The sequence below is a fragment of the Lagopus leucura genome, unplaced genomic scaffold, assembly GCF_019238085.1.
Source record: "Lagopus leucura isolate 7727_CA_CO unplaced genomic scaffold, USGS_WTPT01 Super-Scaffold_100001, whole genome shotgun sequence".
Lineage (NCBI taxonomy): Eukaryota > Metazoa > Chordata > Aves > Galliformes > Phasianidae > Lagopus > Lagopus leucura.
The window spans coordinates 70,719,065-70,740,181 of NW_024962262.1; the positions used below are offsets into that span (position 1 = coordinate 70,719,065).

A 21,117-nucleotide genomic window follows, 5' to 3' on the forward strand; every position below is an offset into this window, starting at 1 on the left:
TGCTCCGTGGGGTGTGCTGCAGGCAGCAGACCTCTGGCTGCAGTGCCCATTTGGGGACTGGGTGTTCTGGATGAGGAGACACAAGCCTGTGTTTCTGCCTAACCAGATGAACTACCTCATTTATTAAATTTGGCTTTTAGTACTTTAGGGCTCTCTTTTAGGTATCTGCATGATGTTTTTAGCAAAATACAATGAATATCAGAGTGCCACTTCGACTAAGATTTGGAAAATAATTTATAATCATAGGACAGAGGATCAAAAAGCCATAACAAGTCACTTTTATTAAGAAGGATAATTTTCTTGAAATAAATGACGCTAGTTGTGTTGGTACTGAAATGCAATTACCTTGCATGGAAATACTGCACCAAATAAAAAAATATATTTTTTTTTACAAATAATTTTCCTTTGTAGCAGTTTGTTTGTTTGGGATGTCTTGGAAGCAGTTGCTAAACTCAATGTCTGAAATCTTCTGAGAAGCTGATTCAAGAAAGAAGAAGCAGGACAAGAAAAAGCAAGAGGGTCATCTTGCTTAACTCCAGAGTTTTTTTAACTCCAGAATTTCAGGTTCCTGAGTAAACCCAGGGGAATAGAGCTGGCTGTTCAGGGATACTGGATATCTTCAGGGGAGGGGGCTGCCAAAATCACTTGGGCTTATGAGATGGAGTTAAATGGGGAAGTTTAGACTGAAAAGCAGTGGGATGAGGGAATTGCACCCTAATTTATTGTAACTCACACTGCCCAAAGCAGTGTACCTGCCTGTTTACTCTAGGGGTATTTCCAACAGCACATGATTGTCATGCGCCCCTTAGGGGATACCATGAAGTTTGTAAGTTTAAAGCACATTCAAAATAAAAATTAAATGTGTTTCAGTGTTATGGTATCAGGTTTTTATAGGGCTTGTGAGCTGCTGTGCTGCTAGTAGATGTGGAAAACTGTTGGTAGTGCTTAACAGGGTTATAAATGCTGCGTGCTCCAATGGGTTGAGCTCTGTGCTGCAGAAGTCAGCCCTCCATTGCTGCCATGTTACAAAGAGAAGGCTTCTCTTGTAACCTTGAGAACTGCTTGTCTTTGGAACTGCTACATGACAAACTGGAATAGGCACATTTTTTTAGCAGAATGCAGCCAGCCCTCACTCACTGCACAGAATATAGTTTTGCCTGTTAAAATCTCCCTATGAAAGATGTCACAATTACGATGTGCAGTATTGCGTTTTGCACTGCCTTCCATGAAATGAAAGACAGCTTTTGGAAAGGTTCTCCTCAGCCTGAGAAGGAGGAGATATCAGGTAGCATGCTATGTGCTGAGGCATCTTTTCAGTGTTCAGTGTCTTGTGGATTAATCTGTTACAGACAACCCAATCCAGTGGTCTGGTAAATCCACCATCGACCCCAAAATCTCAGGCAGAGGTCCAGGCACCTAATAGAAAAACATCTCGGTTTTCTAACCATAACCATATAAGTCAGAGAAAAAAGAGAAATGAATCCTAACATCATCCTGTGAGTATACTTATGAGCTGTAGTTATTTCCCTTTAGGCTGGAACTGTTTCAGACACACTGTGAGCACCATCTTTATCTGCAGAGTTGGAACTTACCAGTGGTAACATGTTGCACGAGTATCTTTTATGCAAGCCAGGCACTACAACAACCACAGCAAAATCACAGAGATCTAGAAAAGTTATGTGATTGGATTTTTACAGTTTTTGGGTTCCACAGCTGAAGGCTCCCCATCCTTTAAAAAATAAAACCAAAACCACCTACCTCAGAGCTCAAGCTTTTAAAAAATAGTTTTTAATGTTGTATGGAAGACAAAGTTTATAATGAATGGGTGAAAGTGAGATAACATTTTATCACAACTACTGCAGTGGAGCTTAGACAAGGGTAGGCATATCAGACTATGGAAATTAAGACAGAACTAGGCCACTAAATCATTAGAAAAATCTAGAAACTGGTATTAAAGGTTGCTGCGTTGGAGGATTTTGCAAAGCTCCTCATTAATGCTAGAAAGCAAAAGCAGAAAAATACTTCTGAAAGATGAGGAAATCTACAGAGACTTAAAGTCTACTAGGTACTGGTTGGCTTTGTTGAGGCGACTAATTTGGCTGGTCAGTAACTTCCGCCGGTTAGCAGCTTCGTGATCTTCCTGGAGTAAGTGGTTTAATTCTTCTTTTTCTTGCAAGAGATGCAACATTGAGATCTGCAAATAATCTCCAAAGTCACGAAGAACAGTAGAGAGGATGATCAGAGGAATCTGATTGCTCAGGCGTTTACTTGCTCCCTACAAGGAGGAGGAAAAAAAAAAAAGTGAAGACTTGCTTTCCTAAAAGAAGATAAAACGGGCTATAGGCGCTCTGTTACAAAGTGACTGCACACTTTTAAAGCACTGTATGGAGTTGCTATTCAAGGAATTGAGTGTTTCTTGGATCTAGAAAATGCCATTAATTCCTTTTGTTCCTAAAAAAAAATCCAGAAGTTAAGATTTATGGGATTGTCAGCTGTAGCTTTATTTTTTTCTCCCTCAGTGAACTAAACCCAACACAGGCCACTCCCAGTTTATCTCTCTCTGTGCTAACCTTGATAAGAATTATGCTGCGACTAGAAGAGCACTTCAACATAAGTGTCTGGCTACAAATAACAGAGGTTCTATCTTCCTTTCTTTTGGTGGCATATGACTTGAAGAGGTAGAAAACCAGGTAGAGGCACATTTGATTTGGAAGTCATAAAGGACTTAGGCCACCCATCTCCAGCAAAGTCTTGGTCTTTTCTGGCTTCAGATACTGCTTTAGCTCAGCAGCTGTAAATCTTTCATCTACAAGGACAATGAAAAATACCAAAGACTAGATATTTAGTTTTTCTTTCTAGTTTGCAGAGATCTAGTCAAAATGGAGCAATTCAGCAGTCAGCAGGGTGCTTACTGAGCCTATGTATTTTGTTATTCTGGTGCTAAACCTTACACAGAATCTTGACCTTTCTTAATTGACATGGGATCAGGCATGCCATTTTCAAATACCATGGACTTAAAAGCTCTAATCTGATTTCATCTCATGTATTTGGCTCCAAGTCTCCAAGAGCTGTGATGCCCTGGTATTTGGTTACTGTTAAAAAGGGTGTTTAGGGCATTTACAAATATACAACTATCCTTCAAGACTGTGGTACAGTAGAAAGTATCTGAGGCTGAAGGGAAGAACTTTATGCAATTCTGCTTTTGTCTTTTGCTCTCTGAAAGTTTCCCAATGCAAAAACCTGGAAGAACAGCCTGAACATTCAGTTGCAGCAATGTTTCGGAAACCATTCTATTGAAATTGAACCACTACCTAAGTTAGTGCATTAATATTTAACTTGGTGCTTACTGAGGGAGTTTATGAAACAAAGATCAAAAGCATATTCTCATACTGGGCATTCTCTTGGCTGTCTTGCTCTAAAATGATCTTTTGTTAAAGTATCCCATTTATCTCCATTTAACTTCTGAGCTGTATGTGATGTGGCATAGCCACTCTGATCTCTACAGAAAGCCAAATCCATTTTAACCAATTATTTGACTACAACTCGTCCTGCCCTCTGAGTTTAGAATCCGACAGCTCTTTTACTGGAGCAATAGGACTTGCCATCATTCAGATGTCATTAATTTTTCATTACAGGGCTATGGGCTCTTCCCCTTGCTTTCCTCTCCCCCAAGTCAGGTAAGTAACGGTCCTTTCATCCCCCTAGCTCTTGTTCCCATAGGAGAAGCCAGCCAAAGGGCATTGGCAGCCTTGTAGTCTGCAGACTTACAGTGAAATAGGCCTTTGTGTGAGAAACCATTTCCAGGACAAAGCTGGGACCTTGACTTGAAGCAATTGCAGGACCAAGGTCTTTGATTTTTGTATTTTTGTTGATGCTTTCTGCCCGGGCAGCTTTTAAATCATTTGCGTAAATGTTATCCTGGCAGTATACAATTCTCTCCATTTTAAATTGAGTCAGGATGAAATTTTTCGCAGTCGTTGCTTGTCTGTCTGCAATGGAACCAATTCTGGCCTGGAAAAGAAAAGAACAAGTTTTGAGATGCTTAGCGACATCCCTCAGGGTGGTGAAGTGGATGTAGTTGCACTTGCAACTTGCTAGTAGCAGCATTTGCTAATCTCAGGTTGGCCCTTGGTGCATACTTTGATGTCTTAGCTTCTGGTTCCTTTCCCAGGAAAGAGCAGGAAAATGTGGTGTTTGGTCCCCTCATGAGAAACAAGTGGGATCATGTCAAATCAAGTTTAAACCTGGTGCTTGCATCCCGAAGGAAAACCCCAAGATTGGTTGGAACAAGCAACAACTGCCAGTGATGAGTTCAGCCTGCCCTCAGTTTTTGCACCTGCTCAGTTTTTGATTGCTTTTGCATGCATTTCAGCTGAATCTCCTTCTTGAAGTAGGCAGTGGCAGCAGTACTGATGTGAGCTCCATTTCCCCTTCCACCATTCTCAAAAGCATGATTTCTTACCTGTTGTCATCAAACCAGCCCTATCTAACCCATAGCAATCTAGCATCTTTTTAAAAATAACATGTTTTTTTCACCTTTTTGGTGCTACCATCTGCCTGCAGAGACAATAAGCTCCTCTTTTATCCAAGGTCTCTTAAAATGCTAACTTAGCATTCCTACATCAGAATAAAATTTTTGTTTTTCCCTCAGAGTCTATCAGAATCTCTTCTTTTCTTCCTTCCTGTAATTCTGTAATGTGATGGAAAGTATAGCAATAATTAGCACAGTGGCACAATCCTTGTGAGACTGTTCTCCAAATGAGAACAAGCCCAAATGCAGCAGCTGTGGATGCAGCAACAAAAGAAGAAAAGCTGCTTACCTTGGAAGTCTTCCAGTAAGCAAGGATCTCCAGCAAGATAAACTTATCTCCACTGCCAGCCCCTAAATGAAGTCTGGGAAGGGGTGGATCCCAGCTCCACCCCTTGTGGTCACTCAGGTGCATTGCACCTGAGCTCCCCAGGTTGGCCCTGCCTTCCCACCAGGTCACTCCTTCAGGCTGTGAGTTAGCATTTCTGCTACACTTCTTCTCATTGTGTTATGCCTGAAGACACCACACCTCTGTGCTTGGCTGAAATAGCTTGTTTGGTTCCTGTTTATTTGTTCTGGGACTTCAATAGGGTTTGGCTGTGCAAGTTACACAGCAGACAGTTGTTGCATTTGCCTATGAGTTTCCCATCAAGCAGTGCCCTGTGTGTGGGTTGTTCTTCATGGCAGGCCCCTCACCTCTTCTTCAAAGATCTTTCCCAGAAAAGGTATTCAAGGGCATCCACCCAAAACCTGGACACCTCCAAACTGCAAAAAGGGATCTTCTAACTCTATCATGGTTAAATGGCCTGCTCATTAGCTGCTACTGCCTTTGATCAACAGTGTGATGCCTGCCCTGGCTAACACTGGCTTGCCTTTCAGAAAGCAAAAGCACTGTGCTGCGAGGCTGCCCACATGCTAACAAAACATTTCAGGACTTAAAACTGAAGTTACTAAGCTCTTCGTGGCAGCCATACCAGCTTTTCTTTGCACTCTGTTGTGTGCATCAAGAATATGACCAAAATGAATGGAGAATGTATGCTTTAGATCTTGTCAACGTTACACCAAAAGGTAGAGTGTGCTTTCATTAGTGCCATTACAAACATGCAGTTGTTTGAAATGTCTTACTTTATAAAAATCATAGACTGTCAGGAAATCACATAGTTGCATGTAATGAGATGGAATAGGTGCCATCATCGTGGCTATATTTACAAACATCATTCTGTTTTGCTCTTGAATTATCTCAGGTTTTGGCTAGTCCCTCACCTTAGCAGCTTTGTTTAAGTTCTGAAAATTAGCAAAATGCTTGTTAGCCAGCTGCAAAAATTTCTCTTCAACCATACCTAAGGGAAGAACAGACAGACAAAACAAAGTCAGGTAAGAAAATGAGGTTTTTAAGTTATTGTCAATATGAGGCCTGGAAAAACCACTGTCTCTGTGTTCATGCTAAAATAGCTGGGTATCCATCCTGATGTAAGGCACCTTTATGACTATACAAACAAAAAGGAATTTAGATCTCTAGGCCCATGTGCATGAGTCAATAAAGACCACTCACCATGTCAGATATTTAATATCCCTGAGACTTCTTAGATAAAGCAATCTATGTGCTTTCAGTTTGACCAGGTGGGTCATCGCTTGGCCACGTAGGCACATCTGCCTCTCATCCCCAGAGTGGCCACTCCAAGGAGAGGGGCTGGTGCCTGTAATACAGGGCCCTGACTGGCACAGATGCTGTAGCTGTTTTCTAAAGCAAACAGAGAAATGATTGTGACGTACTATTTCCTTATGTGATACTTATGGGATGAGTTATCCCTTCCCCCACCCCCATTAGTCACTGTGCAATATATATACCCTTATGCAAAGAACTGGTAAAGAAGTTGGATTCCCAGTTCTGGTTTATGAATCCCATTAACTGTGCCTGGCAATATCAGCCAGCTCGGCTGGCACCAAATAGCATTCCAAGATGCTATTTCTTTACAGTATTATGTATTATAGTTACTTTCTAATTCCCCATTCCCAGCCACGGGGAAGTGTACTAAAAAATTCTTAAGGTCATATGCAGAGATTTGAGGTCTCAGCTCTAGAGAAGGAATAATCTCACAGTTTGAGTGGGATTCACTTCCACATTAAGGCATCCCAACTGGAGCTCTTACTCCATCAATGATAAGTGGCTTGTTCTGGACACAAAATTACCAGGCACACCAGTGTCACCCATGTGATGGCCTTGTGAGGCCTGTGAGACGTACAGATCACTTTGTTCAGCATCACAACAGCTGGCTCCTCCAGCTTTGAAATTTGTTCTTTTATAATGTCCTCAAATGTCCAGTAGCTGATAAAGCCTGGGAACTCCCGTCCACGGTACAGGTCTGCATATTTGGACATTTTACTGCGTATGATTTCTTCAACTGTAAGATTAAAATAACACTGCTTTACTACTAGGTTACTTCATAAATTTTTTGATTAAGAAAGAAGTCTCTTAGAAAATGCTCTTCACAGTAGAACTCATCTTTAAAGCAACACGTTTACTGCAGAAGGAAGTTGGCACTCATTGCTCAGTGCCTTAATTAGCTTACTCTTTTTTTTTTTTCCACCCCTCTATAAAGTCATGTTGGTACACCATGGACAGGACATGAGAAACAATGACACAGCAGTGTCTGTTCTGTCTCCCTATAGTATTTGCCTCTGGCTGACCATATGTCTACAGCCTGTTTATACCTACTTGTTTTATAGCCACTAGAGATGTTGACAAAATAAATGTGCATCAAAGACTAAACTTGATTAAAGAGTTACTGCTTGACTAGCAAATGTTGCTATGTTATCTCCAAAAACAGAAAGGGCTACTCCTTACAGGGTTATAGTTATTGTAGACTTGGAATTGTTTCTCCCCCATCTTAAACAACAGCTGAACAGAAGATGAAAATGCCAAAACATTAATGACAACAACAATTAATTTATAATGTAAGTATTATTTTTATTATGGTTGCTGCTGTTATAGTTCAGAGAATCAGCAGTTAATTCTCTGCCAAAGCCAGTCTTTATTTTATTGCTTTTTCTGGGAGAAGTCAAATGATCTCTCTGTAAGGACAGTGATTTGCACAAGCTGGGTCTCTCTGTCCCTAAGGGCCAATGTGTAACTAAAACATTACTGCAGATTTCATCTCCTCCTAGATTATTATTATTATTATTATTATTTTTAAACAACAACATATTGATGATGTTGTCTCTTAATGTAAAAGCTAGGGGATGGAATCTCTCAGATTTTCTATGCTTACCTTTGGCAGAGCTCTCCAGGACTTTTACTCCCCATGTATGAAACTCTCTGCGGATTTTTGGAAACAATCTGATGTCATTTCCAAACCAGGATTCCTTTCCATACATTGCCTGAGAGATATCTTCATTAAACACTTTGATCAACTGTAATGAATCAAAAAGGAACACAAAAAAAACAAAGTACTGAAGCTTTATTTCTTCAGACTAACTTGTAGGCGTTCATTAAATCCACAGACATTTGATATTACAGACATGACTGAAGGCATTATTTCCTTGTATCTTTCATGCTCTTAGCTCTTGGTTGCTTGGTTCTGCACCAGAGGAACAGGCTGCTCAGGGCAGTGGGCACAGCTCCAAGTGCTGGAGTTCAGGAAGCATTTGGACAATGCTCTCAGACAGAGGGTCTGAATTTCAGGTTGTGCTGCGTGGAACCTGGAGCTTGTGGGCCTCTTCCAACTTGGGATATCCTGTGATTCTACTCAGGATACTCACATTCTCAGGGGCCTACTCACTGAGACCCCCTCAGTGACAGATTCCAGAATCTCCCTGGTCCATTCTGTTACCTTGCTTTCTTTAGAAGGGTCTGCTCTGCTCTGTAACTGAAGCAATATTAATACTTACTCCTGCAAGGAAAAGCATCTTCTCACGGTCAGTTTTGTGCGTGCTTTGTGCGTACTTTTGTAGTTCCTTCTTTGCTTGTTGCAACACATCATGTATTTGGATCTCCATTGCAGGCAAAGTTTTCTGGAGGGCAGACAGGAAAGAAGGACTCTTAGTTACACATCTGATTTTGGAATGAAACCAAAAATCTCTCAAGGAACAACTGGAATAACACCACAGGGGAAATATGACCATCATAGAGAGAAGGCTGGGGGCTCCCTGAGATGCTGGGGTTGACACCGCTGTCAGCAGGCAGAGGAGCTGCAGTCTAGGGCAAGACTTCACCTACAGTGGGCCAAAAGGTGTCTCATGACAGCTCATGATGTAGGGAGTATACTGATCCCTCCATTCCTAACAAATACGTGATTGAACTCAACTCTTTGATTGCTTTATTTTTTATGTAAGTTCACATTAATACAGATTTTTTTCCTCCTTCAGGTCCCTGTACTTTAGCATTTTCTCTTCATGGAATAATGTATTATTTATAGATATATTTGTATAAAATAATAAAAATAATATGCTTATATTAGTCTAATAAGATAATTAGCTCTTCCTTGGGATTTTTGAAGACATTTTCAGTTGATAGAAATGATCATGTTTTAGAAAGCTAATGGCAGTAATTGTCACTCAGCCTATCAACAATATTCACAAACAAAAAGAAGCACCAGAAGCTGCTCGTGAAAAAGCAGGTGTTATGAGTTACAAGCAGATGAAATACTTTGCCTATCGTCAATTCTTCAGCTAAAGGCAAATCTGAGGACAGATTGCTGTTTTTGTTCTCTTCAAATCTCATCTCTATTTGTCCTTGGATTGTTTAAGGTTAAAGGATAAGCCTTATGTATGCATAAAAATTAAAATAAAAAAAAAAAACAAAAAAAACTGAAAGGGAGAAGGGTTGGATTTTTTTTTTTTTTAAGATAGTAACTGATTCATATTTCTTAGCATGGCATCTCCATTACTTACAGCAATATGTCCCACAAGTTCATTTGTAAGCTTATTTGCCAGATGAGGGATAGTAGCCTTATTTTCATCCAGAAGAATGCTGAAAATAAACAAACAAACAAAAATATCAAAAAACCTGCTATGTTATTTCTGCCTGTGGGAAGTATGCCAATTCAAAACACTTCTCACCTCTCAATCACTTATTCTCAGCGATTGATTTGCTGCTAAGTCACCTTATGGGGAAACCTGTGTCTTCAGCACAGACAGTGTGCTTTCTTATGCTGAGTTTTACAGTGTTTTCCATTGAATAGCAATACTTCAGTGCTTAACTGGAAGGGTTCATATGCTTACCTCGTCTTCATTAGGACTATTCTGGTCTTCTGAGGCTAATGCTTTTAGAATCACAGAACCATCTGGGTTGGAAAAGACCCTCAAGATCATCAAGTCCAACTGTAAGCCTGCCTACCAAGCCCCATTGCTATATCCCTTAGTGCAGCATCCACATATGTCTTAAATTCCTCCAGCAATGGGGACTCCTCCACTTCCCTGGGCAGTTCACTCCAATGCTTGACCAAAATATCTTCCTAATATTTAATCTAAACCTCCTTTGTACAACATGAGGCCTTTTCCTAGCATCCTATCACTTGTCACCAGAGAGAAGAGACCAGTCCCCTTCTCGTTGTTGCAACCTTCTTCCAAGGTAGTTGTAGAGAGTGATGAGATTTTCCCTCAGCCTTCTCCAGATTAAATAACATCAGTTCCCTCAGCCTTTCATCATAACACTTGCTTTCTAGCCCCTTTACCAGCAAGGTTTGTTGCTCTTAGAGAATCATAGAATGGTTTGGGTTGGAAGGAATCTTTAAGAACATTTAGTTCCAACTTCCCTGCTATAGGCAGGGACACTTTCCTCTAGACCAGGTTGCTCAAAGCCCCGTTCAGGGAGTGGGCATCCACAACCTCTTCCAGTTTAAAGCCATTTCCCTTCATCCTTTTGCTACATGATTTGAAGTGATTTCAGTATATTTTGGGTTAGGTCCTTTCTGTGAGAAGTACCTGAAATGTTTGTGAGTCTCAAAGAACTGTCTCTCTTGCTGGATTGCAGAGGCCAAGGACAGATTGTCATTGATGTCCTGTTGCCCATGACACTTCACAATCATATAACCTTTTCTGAGTGGGATGACTTCATTTCGCATTATCTTAAGGACAGCCTCTTCGGTTCCTTTGTCCACCAGATCTGGTTTAGTAAGGATCCCTGTGAAGTTACCCAAAGAGAAAGTTAGTCAAGCACAGAAGTTGAAGATGGAAGAGGTGCAGTAGGACATCTCACAGTAAGAGTGGAAATGTTCCCTACGGTGTTTGTTTTGTTTTACATTAACTGCACTTTGTTTTGTTTTCTCTCCTAGAAAGCTTTCAGCTCCTGGGCTTTGCACTGTAAAACTCACTCTGCAGTTGGACTCTCAGTCCATCTTTTGCCTTGCAAACCTTTTCAATAGAGAGCAACAAGACTTTCCCAGCACTAACTCTGAGATTTTCGATTTTCATTCACAATGTGAATGCCAGCTAGACTCAAATTTGAGATATTTTAAGAGCTAGTAGATCACTTCCAGCTTTGTAAAGGGTTTATTTAGTCTGCTTATTTCTTCTTTTAGTAGCTTTGAACTAAAACTTTGAAGATTTATCATGAAGTACACAAATCAGACGTTCGTGGAAATAAATGATTCACACTTTCAGCTTAAAAAAATTCTCACCAAGTGTCCTTTCTCCTGTGGGGTCCACCTCCTGAGCCATTTTCAGAGCTTCCGTTGTTGCAATATCCACATTGCATGGTACCACTACCAAAATGATTGTCTCTTTGCAGCCAATATATTTTTTAAGTAGCATTTTGATCTGAAATGTAATACGGTAGTAAAGAGTTCAATGAAATCAAATGCTTGCATGTAGGATGTGACCACTCCTAGCAGTACAAGCCACCACATGATACGTCACATATACTGTGAGTACCATTGAATGTTAAAGAATGGCATGGAAATGGGTTAAGAAAATAGTGTAGCCTCTTTTCCTACAGAAAGATAAATCCAAACATTTAATGTGAACAAGAACGGATTATTGTTATATCTGTCATGAAAAAAAATCATTTAAATTACATAAAATTTAACATCTAAGTAAAATTTAAACTCTTGTGGATAACATCTTTGTTTAGGGAAATATGATTTTCATAAATAATGTCAAAAGAAAAATGAATTCTGATGCCTAGTAACACACTTCTGGAATGAAAGCCAGACTATAGTATAGTACAGTATAGCCAACTCCAGTGCATCACCCTTCACAGCTGGCCCTATCTCTTGGAGTTTTATTTGCATTGCCCAGCATTTCTTCTAAAAGCCACCAGGGGAAGCATACAGATATCCTTTAATGCAGATACTGTTCACTTCAGAATGGGCCTGCTGAAATACTGTAAGGGATGAGAAAAAAAAATGACAATTGGTTCCCTTCACATGTACACTGTCAGCAAAGGATGACAGAGCATTGAGCTAGTAAAAGTGCTGATCTGCCTTCTTGCTCTAGAAGAGCTTACAAGAACTCAGACATTTCACTTTTGCCAAGCATCTCCACAATACTGAGAAAATGCAACCTGTTTGGGATTTATCTACACTCCAGCCTGTGTTCAAGCCTATGGGCATGGAGACATTGCTGTGTTGGAGACCATCTATCTGCAAAACAGGGTCAGTGCAGCTGTGTTCTTCCCTGCCAAAAAACAGATCTGTCTGTTTGCTAGTGTAGCTCTCATAATGGCTCAGAAGCCCAGCATAATAATTCCAGAGTCCTACAGCAAAGATGTGCATGTAAGATAGGCTACAGAAGAGACCCTTTGCATAAGTTGGCAGATAAAACTGACTGTTACCTGTTGGCCATTGTCTTGTCTGGCAATTCCAGGAAGATCAATTAGTGTCAGGTCTGGGACATCCGGGGACCAGATTTCAAGGGAAATTAGTTCTCCACTAATGTTACCATCAGTGCCAGCCACTGTATCTTGGGCTGCAAGGTGGAAAGAGGAAAGCAATGAATACAGGCTTCAAACTCTGCGTTGAAGTGTAGGTGAAGTGGGAATATGATGACTCCAAAAAAATATCTACTATCACCTAAATTTCTTTTAGGCGTGGCTTTTTTTCAGACCTAGATATTAATGTAAATCCATTTCTGCAAAAAAACCAAAAAAGTTATTACGTGAAATCCCTTTGGAGTGGAAACTGCAGTATTTTACAGAGCATACACTAATGGATTGTCATACACATACACAAAATACACATAAATAAAACATCACAAGAGCAAGGGCATAAAGTATTGGTCAGCTGCAGAAATTATTCCTCAGCATCAAGGTACTCTGTAGACTTTAATTAATTTTTAGCTGCCTTTGAAGACCAATAGGTGTTACCCTATATTCTCCACGCACTGATAGTGAGGTTGGCAGATAAACCATTTTTCTCCAGGTTGTGTATCGGCAATCATGATGGAACCAACAACACCATATGGAGCGAGACAACTCCATTATAATATTCATGAGAGATTCTATCAGCTATGTAATTGGCCTACTCAAATCATACCAGTTTCCTTGCAGTTTGTGAAGGGTACGTTGAAAACTATATTGAAAAACTAATGAAGGAACATTATAATAGAATCATTAAAGTTGAAGAAGACCTGTAAGATCATCTAGTCCAACCATTCACCTACACCAGTATTGCCCACTAAGCCATGTGCCTAAGTATTATATCTATACCCTTACCTTAAACACCTCCAGGAATGGTAACTCCAATGCCTCACACCACTCTTTCTGAGAAGAACTATTTCCTAATATCCAACCTGTACCTCCCCAGTGCAACTTGAGACTATTCCCTCTGATCCTATCGCTGTTACCTGGGAAAAGTGGCCAACCCCTACCTCACTACAACCTCCTTTCAGGTGGTTGCAGAGAGTGATAAGGTCTCCCCTGAGCCTCCTCCAGACTGAACAATCCCAGTTCTCTCAGCTGCTCCCCATCAGACTTGCGCTCCAGGCCCTTCACTGTTTTGTTGCCTTTTCCTAGACACGTTCCATGGTCTCAGTGTCTTTCTTTTAGTGAGGGTCCCAAAACTGAACAGAGTACTCATGATGAATATGATGAATAGCAATGTTGTAGAGCTGTCCTAACCAAGGAAATAAGAACAAAATCACTTTCACATTTAGGGCAAGTGCTTACTACACTTTGGGTAACAAAATATTTTCTCGTACTGCATGAAATACCATAAAAGTAAAGCTGTCGCATGGCAGTGCATGAGGCCATGGTCACAACTGACAGAAGCTCTGTATGTCCTCCTCTCTGCCATCTTTCAATTTTCTCAAAAATCATAGACTTTCCTGCCATAGACACCACATGCATTTTCTGAGCATTTGAGCTGACATCATGAACCACTGAGGGCTTTGCATGCTTACAGCTTGACAAACTTCCCTAACAAGACAAATAGCATCCAGCTGAGCACACAGCCTGAGCTTTTGTCAGGTATTGTGGACCATCTTCTTCACTGAAGCAATAATTAGCACAACTCTCTTGCAATGCCTCATCTTCTTAAGCTCTACATTCAGTTCTTGGTGGCTGTAATCCCATGTGTTAGTCTGAGGACTGTTTCTCAGCCTAAGAAAAGGAGAGAAAGAATTCAAACAAGATTGAGCAAGGGCAATACACAACTTACCTTTTCTTATTGCTTCCTTCACCTCTGAGGCATTCTGGAGTTGTATTTCCATGTTGCTGTAATAAATTACCCCTTTCCATTCTGATGGTGGTGTTATTTTTTTCATTTTGAGTTCCAGAGGACAGCGAGTAATGACATCTGCAGTAGCACCAAAGACATAGGTGACACAGTTGTTATACACAATAGACTGTGTGAATGGACTGGGTGATGTGTGCAGGGTTACCTAATACTACATGGAAAGGCACATAAAAGTTTGAAGAGTCAAAGGGCTCTCATCTGACTTCCTTCTCTGTGTCAGCAGGACTATGTGAGGTCAACCATGGCTTGGCCAGACAATTTTGCCTTGCAGGCCTCCAAGAATGGAGATTTGTTCTTCTGTGAGTGACCTGCTTTAGTGCAGGTCACTGCATCTACATCTTATGAAGGCAACCCTATTCCTAGACTTGAGGTCCAGACTGAAAGCCTAAATGTACTCAGGTACTGCCAACCAATACAGAACTCACAGAACTTGGGTGTGTGGATATACATGTACATACACGTGAACACATGTAGAAAATGAGTTGTCCTGAGCTGTAAATACAGTCTTTGAACAATCTAACATTCAAGGCACGTGTCTGTAAGCAAATATCTTTGTACATTTTCTGCCAAAAACAAACATTTCTGTAAGAAAATTTTGATCTAAAAAGAGCAATGCAGAAACAAATTTCAAACTAATCTTGCATATGGAATCAATACATTTTGCTGGGGAATACAAAGAGTTAGCTGATGCTGCTGCCTTTCTGCCTGCCTACAACTTGGAGCAAGTATGTCACATTATATACTTCTTATTTCTCCTCCCTTATCCACCCAGACTGTGCAAGCTGTTGGACTGACACTGAAGCGTCCCACCTGCATATCCATTTCTTCTACTGGAAACCAGAGATAGGAAAGCTTCTGGAGTCCCATGATTTAGGTATAGCTTCAGTCATAATGTTATCTACTCCTAAACACCAGGGGGAAAAAAAAATAAATCCCTTCTACTTCACCAGTGTCAAATTCAGATGAAAATCGGAGAAGGTGAATTCATACCACTGTCCCTAAGAAGAGCAACGCCAGATAAAGCTTCAAGGACAGAGCTTTTCCCAGAGTTCTGGTCTCCAATCACTGTGATCGCAGGCAACGTCAGGTCGTTTCCTATACCAAGCATTCTCAGGCTGTCGACAAGGTCAATACAAGGTCGGATCTTTTTGTCATATTGGTCGTGCAAGGTGTGTTCTGCTGCCTGTTGGAGTCAAACTTACAATTAATTTAAAGGTAATTTTAAAATAAGCTGCTTCCAGACACAAAAAAATAAATATCAAAACAACCCACCCATCCAAAACAATTACAAAACACCTTCTAGGCAGCTTTTCCAGCTCTTCATTCTCTAGTAAACCTCATGTACAAGCACCAGCCTGTACTTCATATCAGTGTGCATCCTTGCACCCTCATACTATAAACAGATGGATATAACTATGATTAACTCTATTGAGATTGGATCAGTGACTGAAACAACCTTGGTAAAAATGGCCCATTTTCTAAGCTGTCCTGAAAGGTGAAAAGTAAAAAGAGACCTCAACACTAAATGTGCTTTGAATATATATATTTTTTAATAACTGTCATTTTCTTTCACTCATACAGATGCATGGAAGGACACACATGTAAATAGAGACTGGCCACAGCGATGAGATAATTTAGTACAGAAAGTTCATTAGATCTTTTTTGAAGTTTGAAGATCTAGTTGGTAATCAATCGCCAAATCATTCTGTTGTAGTGCCCTTAATCACAGAATGGCCCTGGTTGGAAGGGACCTCAAGGATCATGAATCTTCAACCCCCCTGCCACATGCAGGGCCACCAACCTCCATATATGGCTAAAATCTGTAGTTCACATCTTTCTTTGCCAGATCCTAGCTGGCCACCACCATCAGTTCTGTCTAAGAGTCACCTAGGAAAATATTTCTGTCAGATATAATAAGAAAAAAAAAAATTTTTTTCTTTCAAGATAAGAAAGACGGTACACATCTCTGCCAGCAGGCATTTTAAAACACCTTGATACTTTGGTAATTGTTAACTCTTTCATACTACCTTTATCACAGTGTTTACTGCCTAGTAAATCCCAGCCATTCTCAAGAAACCCCATTAACACAGACTTAAAGCTTGTGAGGGGTCTGGAGCACAGACCTTGTGGGAAGCAGCAGAGGGAACTGGGATTGTTAAGCCTGGAGAAGAGGAAGCTCAGGGGAGACATTATTTCTCAGTACAGCCACCTGAAAGGAGGGTGGGGTAAGGTGGAGCCCAGCCTCTACTCCCAGGTAATAGTGATAGAATGAGAGGGAATGGCCTCACCACAGGGGAGGGTCAGATTGAATGTTAGGAAATATTTCTTCTCAAAAAGCATGGTGAGGCATTGGCAAAGACTGCCCAGGGAGGTGGTGGAGTCACTGTCTCTGGAAGTATTTAAGGAAAGGGTATAGATGTATTACTTAGGCACATGGTTTGGTGGGCAACGTTGGTGTAGGTGGATGATTGGGCTGGATGATCTCAGAGGTCTTTTCCAACCTTAATGATTCTATGATAATCTCTGTGTGTTAAATATACAACACAGATTATTAGTAAAGTTTCTTTATGTTTCCGTTGAAGGTAACAGTAAGTAAAGTAAGTAAAGTAAAAACAGTAAGTTAAAAAATATCCCAGATTTTAGGATTCCCATTTACTGGTGTTTGCTAATTGTTCCTAATGAATTAGATATTTATTACAGGTTACACTGGCTACTAGGCTGCTGCCATGCTGTTTATCACATGAGCAGTTTTTATGCCAGCAGATTAACAGTAGGCACACATCTTCCTAGCTATGCAAATGACTTCTTGACACTGATCCTAAAAATTCTCCTCTCCTTCAACCTAACAAGTCCCCAAAGAGACAGAGGAATTCATTTTGAGTCACAATGTAAAACACGGGTGAGTTTGGAGAGTATCTGTGCTTTTCTCTGCCACCTGCCTTACCTCATCCTTGTCCTCTTCACTGTCATTCTGCTTCTCGGACACTTCCTGCTCATGCCCAGGCTTTCTGTCAGTCAGTTCTGGTACAGAGGAAGCCATCTGATTGCTACAGTCTGGTGGCGGTGGTGGAGGTATCCCAAAAACAAAACGTGTTGGTAAGGAAGGTGGTTTGTTACTATCCTGCTTTGGGATCTGATTGGCACATCCGAAAGGTGTGTTGGAGTTTGGGATCTGACTGGCAAATCCGAAAGGTGTGTTGGAGTTTGGGATCTGACTGGCAAATCCGAAAGATCTGCTGAAGTTGAACTTTTCACCGTTCATGTTCTGCTGTTGTTCTGGCTTGCTCTATGGCTTGTCCGTATGTACTGCACCGAGCAGTGATTACTATCAATACCAACCACGCTTGACAGACTCTGAAATCAACATTAACCATAGCAGAGAAAAAATCAGAACAATGTTTCTACCTCCTGGTTCAAGCCCTTAACAGGGATCAAGAACCCAAATTCTTCTCAAATTATTAAGATTGATCTCCAGAGGAAAGACTTGAAACACTTCCCACGACGTCACTTAAACCTTTTTTGTGTTCCCCAAAAAAGAATTTGACACAGCATATTCCCAAAGTATTCTCAGTCTCTCTTACGGAGACTAAACAAGAAATTTTTTGGACAGGGTGGACGCAGTGGTTTCACAACAATGGCTATCTTAGCTCCACCACGCCACTCTCTCATTCCCCCTCCTCAACAGAACTGGGGGAGAAAACATGATGAAAAAAGGCTCCAAGATTGAGATAAGGACAAGGAGATGACTCACCAGTTATTGTCAAGGACAAAGCAAACTAAGCACAGGGAGATTAATGCAATTCCTGTAATATAGTGTAACAAAAGCAAACTAAAATCACTTTTCCCCCACCTGTTCACACCTGAAAGGTGTGAAATACAGTGCAAAACAAACAAACCAATCTGAAAACAGAGAATAAAATTCAATTCAGAAAAACAGCAGAGAGACAGGCACCTGGAGGATATTGGCAGATTGATTTTACTGAATTACCTAGGACTAGGGGACCAAAATATCTGCTAGTCCTAGTGGATACATTTACTAGTGAGCCTGTTCTTCGGTTGAATTAAAAATAAGTATTTTGCACTTTTAGCTGATGTCAATATGGGGAGAGCACATAAAACATAAATGATACTTTAAATGTGCAAAACAAGTTTGTAAAAATAAAAAGAGTAATTCCTACTCAGTCCAATTTATTATTATTATTAATATTCCTCTCTCCTTTAACCAAAACAACAACAAAAAATAGACTGTGAGAAAAGTGCTTTATTTGGACCAGCAACAGAAGACAATTCAACTACTTGGGGTGGGTATTAGGAAAAACTTCTTCCCTGTAAGCATTCTATCATCACCACAGCTGCTGTGACACTGTTGCCATTCTGCTTTCCTTGAACTGTATCTGAAGGCATCTGCAGTCTCCTTGCCAGCAGCTGCCTGCCACCCCACAAGAAACCTCTGGGCAGCCTGACCCAGCTGGGGCCGCATGGATTGCAAACTGCCAGGCAATAAGTAGCCTTGCTTTCCTCTGGCAGCCCTGGCTTCACTGCTCTGGGAGTAGCTCCAAAACCAACCACCAAACACAAAGCTGCGGTGCTGAGCATGCAACCCCCTTTTGTCTCCCAAATATCACTTGTGTTAGTCTGCGTCCAGCCAGAAGGGGACACAGACTTCTACCTGTCACACTGACCAGAAGATATCTGTGTAATCTCTACAACCTCTGGGCTGTAACACTGTTAACACTATCTGAAAAAATATAGCAATGCAAAACTCATAACACTGTACATGCAAACTGCTGGCCAGATTGTGCTGCTGACACCTTCAACTATTAAAAGCAACAAATATAGCAATTAAAAATCACATGGTTATTTTTAAAAGAAGGTAAAAGAAAGGAAAAGTCATACCTGCCAGAGTCATGCAGCAAGGAGAAACAATTAACTGCATTCAGCTGCTTTGGGTGCTTTTGTATGCACAGACTCCACCTACATGATGTGAACAAGCAGAAACGAAACTAAAATGCTTTCATGCTCGGAAATAATATCCTGATGTGTGTTTCACTTCAACATCCTCATCCACTAGCCAATTTTCTTCCCAGTGCTTTGCAGAACCCAGTAACAAAACCACTCCAGTGCACTGCTACACTCCTCATCCTGTGGTTTCTCCTTGTCCTGCAGAGGAATCAGAGGGCAAATAATACTGCTGATGAGCAACAACCCCTTTACTTTTCAGGTTAGATATCAGGGAACATTTACTTCCAGAAAAAGCAGTGAGGCAGTGGCACAGTCTGCCCATGAAGGTGGTGGAGTCACCATCTCTAGAAACGTTCAAGGACTGTTTGGATGTGGCACCAAGGGACTTGGTGATGATGGGCTGAGAGTTGGCCTAGGTGATTTTAAAGGTCTTTTTCAACCTTAATGATTCTATGAACACTGAAGGAAGACCAATACCTTTCAGGCCATTTTCTTCATCCTTGTGTTCTGTTCCTATAGACTATATGGAGAATGGGCAAGATTTTGTGAGAGGCAAGGGGAAAGACATGATATAGTGGTCTGAGAAGTTGCCTCCTGCAGCTCCTGGCCAGTAGTAGAAGAGAAAAAGGTACCAACTCCTGCTGGGTCACCAAGGACAAACAGCACTGCAAGCTGGGACACTGCTACACTCAAAATCTTGTTTATGGGCAAAGAGGGATTATTTATACCCACTTTCTAATATATGGGCAATATAAAAATGTATATTTATCATATTATACTGGAAATGTTAGAAGTAACAAGAATCATTATTAGTCTAGATCTAATTACTACCGAGAAGCAAAGAATAATAATACTAACAGAGTGCTTATATACAGACAAAGTCACAACAATAGCAGTAACAACTAAATTCTAACACTTCTTGGCATCTCTATTCTTTCCTGCTGTTATGCTTGCTCATCTATTTCTCCTCTGTGTTCTAATGTTGGTGGTTTTGTGCTGGTGTTGGGATACTACAGTGAGCGGGCAGCACCTGGAGTCCTTCACAGGGGGAAATACGATAACCACATTGATTGGGTTCTTTTTCCCATTGCTTCCCCATTTCACTTAGAGTCACATTTATATGTTTGCTAGCACATATTTACACCTTTCTCTGTCTTCATTAGTACATAGCTTCAGACTACATCTGAATTCATATATGCAAATGGTAGCAAATACTGTAAGATGTTATTTCCTAGTTCTGCTTGTTTTCCCTACAACCAGTTTTGTTGTATTCCAGTCTGAGAAATTTAATTTTAGTTATTTTTAACTGAGCATTAGTGAACTGAGATTCCATTACAGCTGTGGGATTCTGGTGTAAATCACATCTCTTACCATCCCACACCTGCATTCCTCCATGTCACGGCCCATCTCTCTACTTCTCCAGTCTTCTGCTGTCTGTACTTCTCTACATCGCATCTCTGTTTTTGGAGTTGTAAATATCTTTCTGTTTGTTACTGCTTTCAGTATAAAACTATGGTAGTGCCACACAAAGATAAAGAGCAAAACAAAGTAGAGGTAGACTAGATTCTCCTGGTCAGACAGAGAAGCTGCTATCACCGCTTAATGAGGTAGAAAATCTCCAGACAGATCACAGAAGTTTCAGACAGAGCAGATCTGACAAGCTCCAGTGCTGAGACCTTGCAAAGTCAGCACAAAAATTGTGGCCTGTGGCTGTCAAAAGTAATACCAACTACAAAGCTGCACAGTTACCACAGATTGGAGTACATCTTCTACATTTGGGGAAGCAAAAAAAAAGGTCTGTGTCAGCCTGGTGTCGTTTTACCCAGAGGCAACTAAATGCCACATGGCTCATATATTGGCCACCCGCAGTGGAATGGGGGAAAACATTAGAAAGTGTGGGAAATTTTGGGTTGAGAAAGCTTAGAAACAGAACAAATAAAATAGGAACAAAAAGGA

The 21,117-nt window shown here is 40.8% G+C and overlaps 1 protein-coding gene across 1 annotated transcript; it reads right to left on the reverse strand.

The window, feature by feature from the left end:
* Positions 1 to 1,757: 1,757 nt before the first annotated feature.
* On the reverse strand, positions 1,758 to 19,225 carry LOC122177648 (interferon-induced GTP-binding protein Mx-like). Its single transcript, XM_042867258.1, has 14 exons — positions 19,096 to 19,225; positions 17,144 to 17,553; positions 15,190 to 15,382; positions 14,122 to 14,259; positions 12,300 to 12,433; positions 11,146 to 11,284; positions 10,451 to 10,649; positions 9,419 to 9,497; positions 8,417 to 8,539; positions 7,798 to 7,939; positions 6,772 to 6,930; positions 5,792 to 5,868; positions 3,769 to 4,011; positions 1,758 to 2,275 (listed from the first exon to the last, which is right to left on the reverse strand). The coding sequence occupies exons 2-14, from the start codon at positions 17,459 to 17,461 to the stop codon at positions 2,042 to 2,044; spliced, it is 2,178 nt and encodes a 725-aa protein (XP_042723192.1). The 5' UTR covers positions 17,462 to 17,553; positions 19,096 to 19,225; the 3' UTR covers positions 1,758 to 2,041.
* Between the last annotated feature and the right edge of the window lie 1,892 nt (positions 19,226 to 21,117).